At 38.1% G+C, this 13262-nt stretch overlaps 1 protein-coding gene across 1 annotated transcript in view; it reads left to right on the top strand.

Moving 5' to 3' along the window:
* The window catches only part of LOC137126341 (paired box protein Pax-6-like), a 33121-nt gene extending 25860 nt beyond the window's left edge, over window positions 1-7261 (top strand). The window contains exons 9-11 of the mRNA XM_067503010.1: window positions 2957-3066; window positions 4576-4711; window positions 5614-7261. Of these exons, the coding sequence (XP_067359111.1) occupies window positions 2957-3066; window positions 4576-4711; window positions 5614-5699 (332 nt within the window). The 3' untranslated portion in view covers window positions 5700-7261. The remainder of the gene's footprint in view (window positions 1-2956; window positions 3067-4575; window positions 4712-5613) is intronic.
* The last annotated feature ends 6001 nt before the right edge of the window (window positions 7262-13262 follow it).

Raw genomic sequence — 13262 nt, 5'->3', positions numbered from 1 at the left:
TCATAAATACAATAAGTACAAGTTAACATTACTTAATTGTTCATGACAGTTGTACTGTCGATCACATTGTCGGTCACAGACTACATCAGTGGTCCAGGCTTTTTACTAGCTTAAGTGCTTTAAAAGAGTGGCAGAAAAGTGGGAAAACTGTCCAATTTCAGCTACAGTTAGCAATGTTTGCAAGTATAAACAAGGACCCTGAGGTCAAGGTGAGGAGGAATCTGTGGTCTTATGAGACCACAATTGAGCTTTTTGACCATTAGACAAAATGCAATGACTGGTAAAGAACTGTTTGTGTCTTTACACAGTCTGCCATCTCAGCTACTGAAGCTGGTAACTCCTTCAGAGGCGTCATCATTTTCTTGATGACCTTCCATATAAAAGGTTTATATAGGTTCAGTCCTTTAAACACATTCACTTAATTCAGGTGAGCAACTCAATTTACCCAGTTGTGTGACTTTTAATACACAAGTATGTTACACAATTGATGATTTAGAAGAATTAGATGATTAGGGGCAAATACTTTTGATTAGTAGAATTTAGATTTATAGTAATTGGGATTAGTTTGTAGAGATTTGTGGCAAGGTAGAGCAATCGTCCACCAATCTCACAGTTGTTCGATCCCCGACTCCCGGTCACATGTCAAAGTGTCAAGACCGTAAACCCCAACTTTTTGTGCTCCCAGTGAGTGTTGGCCAGTTGCATAGCAGCTACGCCATCGGTGTGTGTGATTGTGAGTGTGAATGGGTAAATGAAGCAGACCATTTACCATCTGTTTACACTTCGAAGTGAAACAGATGGTAAATGTTTTTTTGTAAATTTTTAAAATAAACACGATTCAGTCTAGTAATTAAAAGACAAAAAAAAAAAAATAGTCACAGTAAATATAATCCACTCATTAATTGCACCTGTAATTTTTCTGCTGTAACATGTTTAAGTGGTCTTTTTGTTAAATAAAGCCCCTTTTACTAAAAACAGTAAACTGCAATATTATTATATTGTGTCCATATAGTGTATCAATATGGTTTGTATTTGTGTGGTATCAACTAATTGCAGATACAGTTTACAGTGATGTTCAAAACTTACCACCCCCTCTTTAATTAAGTTATTTAGAGTAAAAATGTGATCATAGGTGATCTTATTATTAGGCAACAAAAAAGCAACAACATAGACTCATAAAACATCCAATTGATCATCCAATTGCAGATGTCTATAAATGCAGAAGATTTGGCAGTTTGCTGGTCTAGAGCTATTAGGTGTGTGTTAACACAATGCAAAGAGGGAAAGACATAAATGGTAAAATCTTATATAGCGCTTTTCTACCTATTGGCACTCAAAGCGCTTTACACTGTTTCTTATTCACCCATTCACACTCACACACACACACTCATACACCGGTGGGCGAGCTGCTATGCAGCTGGCCAACGCTCACCAGGAGCAACTAAGTTGGGGTTCAGTGTCTTGCTCAAGGACATTTCGACATGTGACCGGAGGAGCCGGGGATTGAACCAACAACTGTGAGATTGGAGGACAACCGCTCTACGTTCTGGCGCCAATGTCACCCACATAAGCAATCGTCTTAGAGAAGCAATTTGTTGCTTCACATGTAGATTGTTATTAAAACATTTTTAGTTCAGTATTCTACAGTGAGAAAGATTATTCACAAGTGGAACGCACAAGCAGACATCCGAACACACTCACCCCATGATCCAGCTGAACAATGATCAGAGAAAGTAAAAAAAGGCAAGTTTACCCAAGTGAAACGGTGAGGTTGTAGGGAGCAGAAGTAGAAGAAGTAGAAGCAGAAGCTGACCTACACTCACCAGGAGCAACTAAGTTGGAGATCAGTGTCTTGTTCAAAGACACTTCCACATGTGACAGGAGAAGCAGGAGATCAAACCAATTACCCTGGGATTGGTATGACTGCTCTACCTCCTATGTCATATTGCTTAAGATGTTGAGGTTCTCTTGGGAGTGACAAGGATGGAGTCAGAGAGGCTAGATTAATGTGGCTAGGACACATTTAAAATAGAAACTGTGAATACATCGTTAGAAGGATGGAGGTTGGAGCTGCCAGGCAGGAGGTCTAGAGGAAGACCAAAGAGGAGATAAAACATAAAACATTACGTTAAGAAACAACAACGGTCAGGGTTAGGTGCAAAAACTTCACGGTAAGGTTAAATTACAAGATAAATTACATAAAAAATGGCATACACGTGTTCCTTAATATAGTAACCACGTGCACCTCCCTATGACACCTTTTTTCTTCTTATTTTACGTTATCAATTTTGGTATCAAATACTGAAGTGCTGTGGTTTCTAATTAATTAACAATAAGTAACGGCACACACGTGCTTCCTTAGAGCACCTTATAGTAACCGCGTGTGACACATTATGAAGCAATCATCAACAAAGCAAACATCTCACACTAAAATCAAACCCTGGTCTCTTGTGGAAAATTCCTGTGTCTGGTTGTACCATCCACCACCCTGTCCACCTGCCAATGAGACTTCTTCTCTTCATAATCGATTTTGGCATCAAATATTGAAGTGCTGGGGTTTCTTGCTACACTAAAAGGTTTGAGCGTCAATCACCAATGCAAACGTGTATTATCAGCACCAGCTTGTAAGGTAGAAGGTCTTGACAAAGCTTTTTAACGTCTCATGAATGAGAATGGGTTATAGTCTGATACTAAAGGTCTAAAGTTTTATGTTGTTTTACATTTACTGTAGGTGTCTATACTATAGTTAAAAGCTGAAAATCTGAACTTTTATCTCATATCAATGTTACACACAATTGTCTTTAATGAACAGCAAAACCAAATGAATTATCCTTGCCATTCCAATTCTTTTGGAGAGGACCGTACATATGCTAATCATTTGGATGTAAAATTATATTAACTGAGCTACTGTACAAACTTTTTTCTTGTTTTGCTTTCCCTTTTCCTATCTTTCCAGTGTCCTTTTCCTCTGGATCCATGTTGGGAAGGTCAGATTCAGTTCTGTCCAACAGCTATAGTCTTCCAGCCATGCCTAGCTTCAGTATGGCTGGTAGCCTGCCTATGCAAGTAAGTTTATGTTACAGCACAGCACAATCTGTTTGTGACTTCCATTGGAGCTGGATGATAAATGTGCATGTCATAATTGTCATAAAGCCTTTTTTCCTAAGTAGCACTCAAAGTGCTAATTACAATGATAAATATAAACTGGTAAAGTAAAATAGATACAAAATTAAATGGCAAAGAAAGATGAATATGACCTGTTTATCTTTAAATAATCTGCTGTGATTATTTCATCTGGATTATCAGGATTCCAGTCCCTTCCAAAAGTATTTGAACAGACCAATCAATTTTTGTTTGTTGAATAAGTTCTGAATTTTAGCTTTTATTTGATGATATATACACATAAAGATACTTTAGAACATTGCACCCTTGGTATTATCTGGCACACATAAGTAATGGGATGAACTGGAACGTGTGACTGACATATGTTTGTTACCCAGGGTTAAGTGATTTTTTAAAATAATAAGTAATTTAATTCTAAAAGACTTGGTTTTAGCTTTGGGTTTTACTTAGAAGGAAAGGGAGTCGTTTGTGGGGAAAAACAATCAAAGTATTCGGCAAATACTGGTCATAGCTAATTAAAAAATTGGAACCTCTTGAAAAACATCCATAAAACTTGTCAGCCAAGGAAAGCAATAACCTCGTCCACAGTAAGTCCAAAGACATGCATGCTAATTGGTGACCCATAGGTGTGAATGTGAGAGTGAATCGTTGCCTATTTGTGTATGTCTCTCTGTGTAGGGAGCTAGTATAGGCTGCAGCCCCACTGCAACCCTAAACAGGATAAGTGGTTACAGATAATGGATAAATTGATGGAAATTGTAAATGCAGGGATGAGCCATAAAAGTTTTGGACTGATAAGACCACAATTAACCTCTACCAAATTGATAGAAAGGCTAAAATATTTTAGAACCAAGGACTTGCTCATGTTTTTAACCACCCAAGTTTACCTGTAAAGCATTGTGGAGTTGTCAAGTTGTCATGGTTTCGATTTGGGTGACTACTTCTCATTCACAGATCCAAGTTGATGATATAACAAAAAGATGGAAGCAGCAGAATAAAGAAAGCTACAATAAAGTCTTGTAAAAGCATTTTAAAAGAAAAATACAACAGTTTGGTGACGTCAGTGAGTCATAATCTTGATGTATTACAAGTTATAACAAGAAAAATTAGAATTTTTTTTTAAACTTTAGTTTACTTTAATTTTGCTAAATTTAAATTGGGTTAATTAAAACAAAACTTGTTCTATTTCTAACAATATCCAGGTTGTACATACCATCAAATAAAAAAAGTTTTAAAGTTCAGAACTTTTGCTCAGCAAAAACATATAAATTAACCAAGCATTGAATCTTTATATTTATGTTCAATTAAAGTTTATACACTGTAATTCAAGACTTCCTTACTCTATTTACATGACATCTCCAGCAAGTGAATCTTACAACAGGCTAAGCGCATCTCCCAAGAGCATTTCTTGAACTCTTTTGTGAATCTGGGTGTTTTCTACTTTTTAAACAGGCATCCAGCCAGACCACTTATTCCTGTATGTTACCCACCACCCCGACGATAAATGGAAGAAGTTATGAGACATATACTTCTGCACACATGCAGCCACACATCAACAGCCAGTCAATGACATCCTCTGCAACATCAGGTTTGAAGTTGTTTACAGGCTAGTTTTTTATACTTTCCATTAAAATACAGAGCCAATTGTTGGTGAAACCTATACAGTATATTACCAATATCATATCAAGTACATGTTCTCCAATAGCTCTTTTTGTATAGATAATTTGTTTCATTCAAATGTGGCTTCCTTTGGTGAGGAAATCCAAAACGTTCTCATCCGACAGGGTCAGATATTGGCGCTTCCTAAGTCATACAAACTGTACCGCTTTGTACGTCATTTGTCGTATCATATTGAGGAACAACTGTGTCTGGTTAAGACGCTGCAGGTGTACTTTGGTGTACTTTGGTGTCAGCATTGATCGCTCCAGGAGTGTCACCTTTTGACGCCCAGGAACGACTTTATATGCACAAAAAACTACATTAATTTTAGGCAAAACAACTCCAGCGTAACATTACATTAAGAAACAACTACAGTTAGGATTAGGCACAAAAACCTCCCGGTAAGTTTAAGTAAGAAGACAAATTACATAAAAACAAAATGCTAAAAAAAGGGACAATGGCATACTCGTGTTTCCTTAATATAGTAACCACGTGCACCTCCCTATAATACCTTTTCAATACCTTCTTATTTTACGTTATCAATTTTGGTATCAAATACTGAAGTGCCGGGGTTTCTAATAAATTACACTGAAAGCTCAATCAAGCACAGACAAAAAAAAAAAGGCGTCAGCATGTAGTTCAGAAGGTCTTGACAAAGCAATGCTTTTTAACACCTTGGTAATGAGAACGTGCCCGGGAAATATTGCTTGCATTAGTTCTGTGTTTGCAGCTTTGCTGCCCCCAAACTTCAATTTGGGTTTAGTCAAACCACACCCTTAAATTTTTTCATGTCTATGCACTCTAATGATGTCTTTATTCACCTCTTACCAGGCCTCATTTCCCCTGGTGTTTCAGTACCAGTTCAAGTTCCAGGAAGTGAAGCAGACTTGTCACAGTACTGGCCACGCCTGCAATGATGTAATTTCTAACCGCAGTTGTTCGTGTCGGCAGAAATCATCAGAAGGTCATCAAAAGGACTGTATGGGACGGTGAAACAAACTGCACAGCAGAAATGTAATGTGAGGAGAATGTGAGGAAATGGCTCTCAATGCTGGGAGGAAAAGTTTGAAAATAATTTTACTGTAAACCTGTAGCAATTGAACTACAACTGGGTCAAAGGTTTTGGGAAGTTTGCTCTCCACTCCACTGCATCTGTTGGCATTCAAAATCTGGCTAGTGAGGATACACAGACTGAAAAGATCATGAAATGTAAACAGTCAGGGGGTGGACTTTCCTTTGGCAAAAACAATCACACATTATTTCCACTTTCAATTTTGAATTGATGACATGTTGGTGTATTTTAGCAAAATCTAAATAAAGACTGGAACATAATTGAATGTTGTTTTTAAATAATTGCCTGCAGTGAATTTGTTTCATCAGCAGATTTCTAAAGAAATTATTTTGTAAGTGTATAGAATTTCAGGATGTATGGATTCTGTTCATATGTGCTTTGGTACTATAAAACCGTGATCTGCTTTTGAAAATCTAATTTTCTGATTTTGAAGTGACAAAATACGTAGGCAAAAAAAAATAATTATTCCAAAGCTCAACATATCAAAAGACAAAAAGAAAAACACTGTCGTAGCTTATAAAACCTGCATATTTGATTTTTTTCTGGGATGTGAATCTATTTCTGATTTCAAAATGTAAAATACTTGTGTATTCCAAAGATCTTAGTGGACGTCCATAATAAAGTTATTTCAATTGTATTGATTGGTATATTCCAATGGGCCACATGTAACTGGAAAATTACCAAAACTTAATTTCACAGGCATGAAGAATTCAACTTGTAGTACACATAAGAACCACAAAATAGAAAGCTGGTTGAATAAAGGAGTCTATGCATTTTCATTGTATTTATCCATGCCAGACAAACTAGTGGCTATGGGTTGCTTAAGGTCACTATGACATTCTATTTTAATTAAAATATTTGAGATTTCAAACAAGTAACTGCTAAACATTACCTTTCCACATTATAAATTTCCCTAAAATAGAATATGAATCTAGACCGGTATCATGTTTTACACTATTTTAGGAACTGCAATTCACCTGCAATACAGAGTAATTCACGTATCCAACATTATTTTTTTTTATTTGATTTTTTTGTCCTTTTGGCTTATTCTGCAAGTTCAGGGTCGCCACAGAGGATCATTAGTCTGCCTGTCGATTTGGCACAGTTACTAGGCTGGATGCCCTTCCTGACACAACCGTCCTCAGTTTCCACTGGGGTTGGGAGCGGCACTGCGTAGGCTGGGGATGGGCTGCCGGAGGTTCAGTATGCTGCCCAGGGTCACCTCACCATGGAAGAGCAGGGCGGAAACCTCGAACCCTATAGAGGGTGGGTGGCAACTCTACCAACTGAGCTTCTGCCGGGGCCCCCTCATGTATCTAACATCATAGACAATAAATACATTTTGAGCATTGTTTACAAATTAACGAGTACATATTGAGAAACATGGTTATAGGCACATTAAACACATGCAGTCAATTTTTTTTTCTGTCCTTTATTTTTAATTAGGAATATAGAAAGATTGTTTCCTGTTGATAATTGTGAAAAAAGTCATAAACCATAATTCAGTGTTGTAAATAAAAGGTGAAACATTACAAGAGGGGAGGTCAATTCTTTTGTGTGCCCTGTGGTAAGTCTTTAAAAGTAATTAATTTTTTATGAGATACTGGTTGGTCACAAAATAGCGCCCACTATATGGCATGCCAGTGGTAAATAGACCATTTTAGTGCATATACCTTACCACCATAGAATGGGCTAGGTACCACTGGCATGCCATATAGGGGGTACTATTCTTAGTGCATGTACCTTACCAGCACCCCTTAATGGTCTGCTATGGGTAGGAAAACCTGATTATTAGCTTAATAGATTGGCTCATGGGCCTATATTTAGACCTACTGGACTGTCTGCTCAGTATCCAGCAGTTTAGAGAAAGTGTGTTGAAGGTTTTTCTGCTATATAAATTTTAATTGGAAAAACTTTTGGGAGCAAATATTTATGAGGAGTCAACTTTTCATTATAATCATTATAATAATTGAATGGGAAATAGAAATGTATGTATTTCTAGCAGAAATGCTAATTCCCTCTATGCAATGTAGTTTGTTGCTTCAATTTTATTTCACCCGACACTGGCATAATTCAAAAAGCTTGTTGAGTAAACAGTTGCGTAAATTTTTTTGTTGAGCCAAAACATCCGTTTTTAAAGTGTACCTTACTATTTAATGTGAATTTTACACATTAACACATACATGACAGTGGGAACATTTCGAGCAAAGAGAAACGGAGAGATATGGGCTTGTACAATTTAGATTTTAGGTTTAGCTTCATTACTGTATGAGCCAACCAGGGTTTCCTCAGTTTAGTTTTTGTTTCATGTACTATGTATTGTGAACTGTACTGATTAATGTGTGTTGTGTTATGTTTCTGCGTACTCATACAGCTTTGATGGTTGCCTTTGACGGTTGCCTTTGTAGTTTACGTTTTAAGATTGTTGTGCAGTTGTCAAGGGAACAATGCAGCGCAAAGGGTTTGTAGCAAGAGTGCAGGCATTTCAGCTCAACTACTGAAGGGTGCAGATGTGACACGGTAGCTGGAGCAGAGGAACTGACTATGCTATGGAGGCACTTTTTTTTAAAAATCGGGTTCTATGAGTTCAGCAAGTTCAGAAGATTCTGCCATACTTTGAGAAACTTGTTTGAGGAAGCTGTTTAGGAACATGCTAGTGAGATTACCATACTTGAACTTGTATGTACAATTGACCCCTAATCGCCTAAGTTGCTCCAGCTACTTTTAAGTCTAGGCTTAAAACCGTCCTCTTTAATAAAGCATATAGTTAGTTATAGTTATGCTGCTATAGGCTTAGACTGCTGGGGGACCCACCCCCCGATGCACTGAGCTCCTTTCCTCCTCTTGACCCTCTCTCCTCTCACTCCGCAATTTTCACCACTGTATGTCATTAACTCTGTGTGTTCTTCTCCCGTAGTTGTCTTTGTCCTTCTCTGTCCCTTTCTGCAGGTGTCCCCGGCTTTGAAGCTGTGTGTCTTCCAGCGTGCAGCTACTGGTCCTACCAATCAGCCTGAAGTTTTGTTATTGCTTTTTGTTGCTCTGTTCTTTTCTCTCTTCACTTTCAACTCACCCCAACGGGTCAAGGCAGATGAACGTCCACCCTTCTTCTCTTTCTCCCCCTCTCTGTCCGTTTCTGCAGGTGTCTCTGGCTTTGGAGCTGTGCGTTTTCCAGTGCGCAAATACTGGTCCTACCCACTTGCCCGATGTTTTGTTGTTTCTTTTTGTTGCCCTTTTCTTTCTTCTCTCCACTTTCTACTTTGCACTCACTCCAACTGGTCAAGGCAGATGGCCACCCCACCTGAGCCTGGTTCTGCTGAGGTTTCTTCCATTAAAGGGAGTTTTTCCTTTCCACTGTTGCCTAAGGCTTGCTCAAGGGGGGATTGTTAGGTTTTCTCTAGAAATCTTTATATTCTGGACTTTAATCTGTAAAGTGCCTCGAGATTACTTTGTTGTGAATTGGCACTATATAAATGTAGAATTGAATTGTGGCTGGCTGTGATGGTGGGGATTAGTGAAAGATTCTATTGAAATAACTATGTTTAGTGTAAATAGTTTAAAAAAATATGAATAAACTGCAGACAAATCAAAATAAACAACTTAATGACAGTAAATGTTTACTAATATTTTTGTTTACTTTCCTGAGAACAGAGTTTACATACATTTTACCTGTTTGTCAGATCCTGCGTATGACAATATCATCTACAGGTAGACAGTAATTTTCACTTTGCATTCTTGTCACGCACCCTGTCTCATATTAAAGGACTCCTTCACTGATATGTAACTTCTTTTGGTTCTAGTTTGGGTAGTAAGTAAATAAATGTCATTAAATGTCACTCTGGCATCCCTATATTAAAATATCTCTCTACTTCTAGCTGAGAAACACCTCCAGATGACATCAATTGGAGAAACCTTCAGTACAGATTATGTCATCTTGTCATTGTATATTTACACCCTAAACTAAATACTGTGAGGGAATAGAGTAAATTTAGTCATATGGTTAGATAATTAGCAAACAGTCAACCAAGATGGGCTATTGAAGAGGTCACAAAGAGGACAAGAGATCATAGGCTGGGTCGTGTTTGGAGGAATTTTTGAGCAGGCAGCAGGAACTTTGTTGGTACAAGGCCCAAAGAAATGTAGCAGATAGTGAGTCCTGGGGTCACAAGATCTAAAAGAGGGTGCAATAAAAGGGTTTTATTTACTTCACAACTGATATCTTCAGATAACCTAGAAAGGGACAGGTGTGATGACTGTCAACTGCATGCACCTGGTTTCTTCATTTATGTTTTGTGAGGGTGGGTCCTTTCTTGGGTTTAAGTATAAATAGAAGGGGTTTGAGAGATACAAGTCAGAAACAACACTCAACATCCATGTGTTCTTCTCCATGCCGGCATGTATTAAACTGAGATGGTTCATCACGCTGATTTCTGTCTACAATTCTTCCAAGAGGGAAAATTTCTATCACAAGACATAGAAAGCAAGTTAATTGTCACAAAATTAGCTATCTACAGGTAAACAGCCCCATTGTGTCGCTATCACAAAGTCCATCCAATAACACAAATGCAACAAAAATTACCTGAAGACAAAGGTGAACTGAGAATTACAGATTTCATATACAGTAAAGTTTTAGAACTATTGCATTCTATTAGTAAAAATTATACAAGTTAGAGAAGGACAACCTATGCCAAGCTCAATATTCAAAGCTATATTTAGCATTATTGTCAGTTTTTAGTCACCCATAGAGACATTGCTATGACAGTTGTCTACAGTGGTTCTGGGGGACATTAAAAAGTGCTAGACAAAACTGAGACACGCTTTTTATCATAGTTTCTGATGCATTTACCACAGCTGACTTACCCTCAGGGAGTTGGTAAATTATCTGGTTAACACACAAGTTTAAAGAATGTTTTTTTTTTACTATGCTGGTGACTTCTGTTGACCTAGTGTTGGCGTTTTGCTAATTACAGTCCAGCTAATGTAATTAATCTGATGAAATGTTTATGCAGATTGTAGACAGGGTTAATAGGGGCTTTTTAGGTTTAGTGCAAAAGCAGAGTGTTACTCTCACAGATGTTACTATTATCTTATGTGCCACAACATTTTTCTCAAATTGTTTGTGTTGTGGCATTTGCAGTGAGTTTTGCATGTTGTGCCCGTGTTAAATGGTCTGCACTTATATAGCGCTTTTCTACCTATTGGCACTCAAAGCGCTTTACACTGCTTCTTATTCAACCATTCGCACTTATAATCACACACACACACTCATACACCGATGGGTGAGCTGCTATGCAGCTGGCCAACACTCACCAGGAGCAACTAAGTTGGGGTTCAGGGTCTTGCTCAAGGACACTTCTACATGTGCCCGGAGGAGCTGGGGATTGAACCAACTGTGAGATTGGTGGACAACCACTCTACCTTCCTGCATCACAGTCGCCCCACAGTGTTGTCAAATTGTTAAATTGTTTATTTAATTTCCTGTGTTATGTATATATACATATATATATGTCTACCAGCCCAGATCACTGTGCCACACTGGCATAAAGGATGTTTTAAGACACATCCCACGTGATTAATCTATTCACCATAGTTTTAAATTACTGGTAATGCTACTAATATTTTTTAACCAACTTAAAAGTAGAAACCAGCTTTAGTATTATCTGTGTGTGTTTGTTTGCATGTGTGCGTGTGTGCGTGCGTGTCCATCCTCAGACAGGAAAAACAACAAGAAAAACAGAGGTAATTAAAGTGGGAACAGTATATTGTTGGATGAATTAAAAATCAATTCAATTCAATTCAACTTTATTTATATAGCGCCAATTCACAACAAAGTCATCTCAGGGCACTTTACAGAATAAAGTCAAGATTATAAAGATGTATAAAGAGAACTCAACAATTCCCCCTGGAGCAAACCATGGGCAACAGTGGAGAGGAAAAACTCCCTTTAATGGAAGAAACCTCCAGCAGAACCAGGCTCAGGGTCGACGGCCATCTGCCTCGACCGGTTGGGGTGAGTGGAAAGGGGAGAGAGAAAAGAACAGAGCAACAAAAAGCAACAACAAAACATCAGGCAGATTGGTAGGACCAGTAGCTGCACGCTGGAAGACACACAGCTTCAAAGCCGGGGGACACCTGCAGAAAGGGACAGAGAGAGGGGGACAGAGAAGGACAAAGACAACTACGGAGAGAACACACAGAGTTAATGACATACATTGGTGACAATTGCGGGGTGAAATCAGAGACAACAGATTGTTGTCTCGGCAGCTACTCCCATAGCTGCTGATATCTTCATACAAATAATCATTTCCATTCTAATTCATCATCATCATTATGGTAATAATTTACATCTTAATGAACTACATTTGCATGGTAATCAGAACATAGTGGTATTATGACAGGTTAGCATTCTGCCATTTCACAGACATAAAGAGATGGATGGACAGAGTGGACAGACAGATAGATAAAAGCAAACGTAAATGAAACCACACAAAGCAGATGAGAATCATTTCAGTGTCTGATTCAGCGTGACATCTTAATTTCAGCCAGTGGGAATTTTACCCCAGAGGGACCCCTCTACACACAGGTCTTAATAAACAAACATTTACTGAGCTCTGTTCTGTGGCCTCAGATAACTAAATAAAGGAACTGAAGATTGTCACTACAATAGAAGCTTTTAGAGAATCAGAGTAGAGAATTTTTATAATGGATCAATTATTTCAAAACAATTATTCACACACTGACATTGTTCACATAGACTCATGGCTCTAAACATTTACTGTATACTAAGTATAGAATTAAAATTAAGCAAAATTACATTTTGCTCACTTGTGTCTCACACACATAAAATTAAATGATCTGCACTCATATCACGCTATTTCTACCTAAAGGTATCCAAGGAACAAGAGTCTTGTTCACCCCTTTAGGCAGAGGTTTTCTGTTAGCCTAGTAAAGAATTTTGCTCTCTGTATTAAAAGTCTTTCTTCTGGACAAATAAGAGTTTGACTGCTCTCGTCATTAAATATGTAGGTCGACCTGATCCACGTATAAAGTAGAGAGGCTGGCTCAGGCCACAGAATAAACAGTGAGGCTGCACTGAGCCACACACTAAGCACATTTAATCTTTGCCTTGCTCTCATATTGGGACACAGACCTCAGACAGCCTTCAGACTGTGGCAACTTGAGTACTCTTACTCTTCACAGCTTCTCTCCTTTTCTTATCTTCAACTGTGGACAATCCTCTTAGAGCACAATACCATAGAAGATCCTTTGGAACCACAATGTCGTGTGGCTGCAGCGTGGACAATCCTGAACAGCTACAAAAAACGACATTCTCTGCTGCTCAACCTAAATTAGTTGTGCTCTACTACATTTCAATACAACTTCAGTATAATTTAAATATGGCTCAAAACAT

This window comes from Channa argus, chromosome 4 (assembly GCF_033026475.1).
Source record: "Channa argus isolate prfri chromosome 4, Channa argus male v1.0, whole genome shotgun sequence".
NCBI lineage: Eukaryota > Metazoa > Chordata > Actinopteri > Anabantiformes > Channidae > Channa > Channa argus.
The sequence above is the reverse complement of the archived record's forward strand: the minus strand, read 5'-3'. Positions and strand labels throughout refer to the sequence as shown.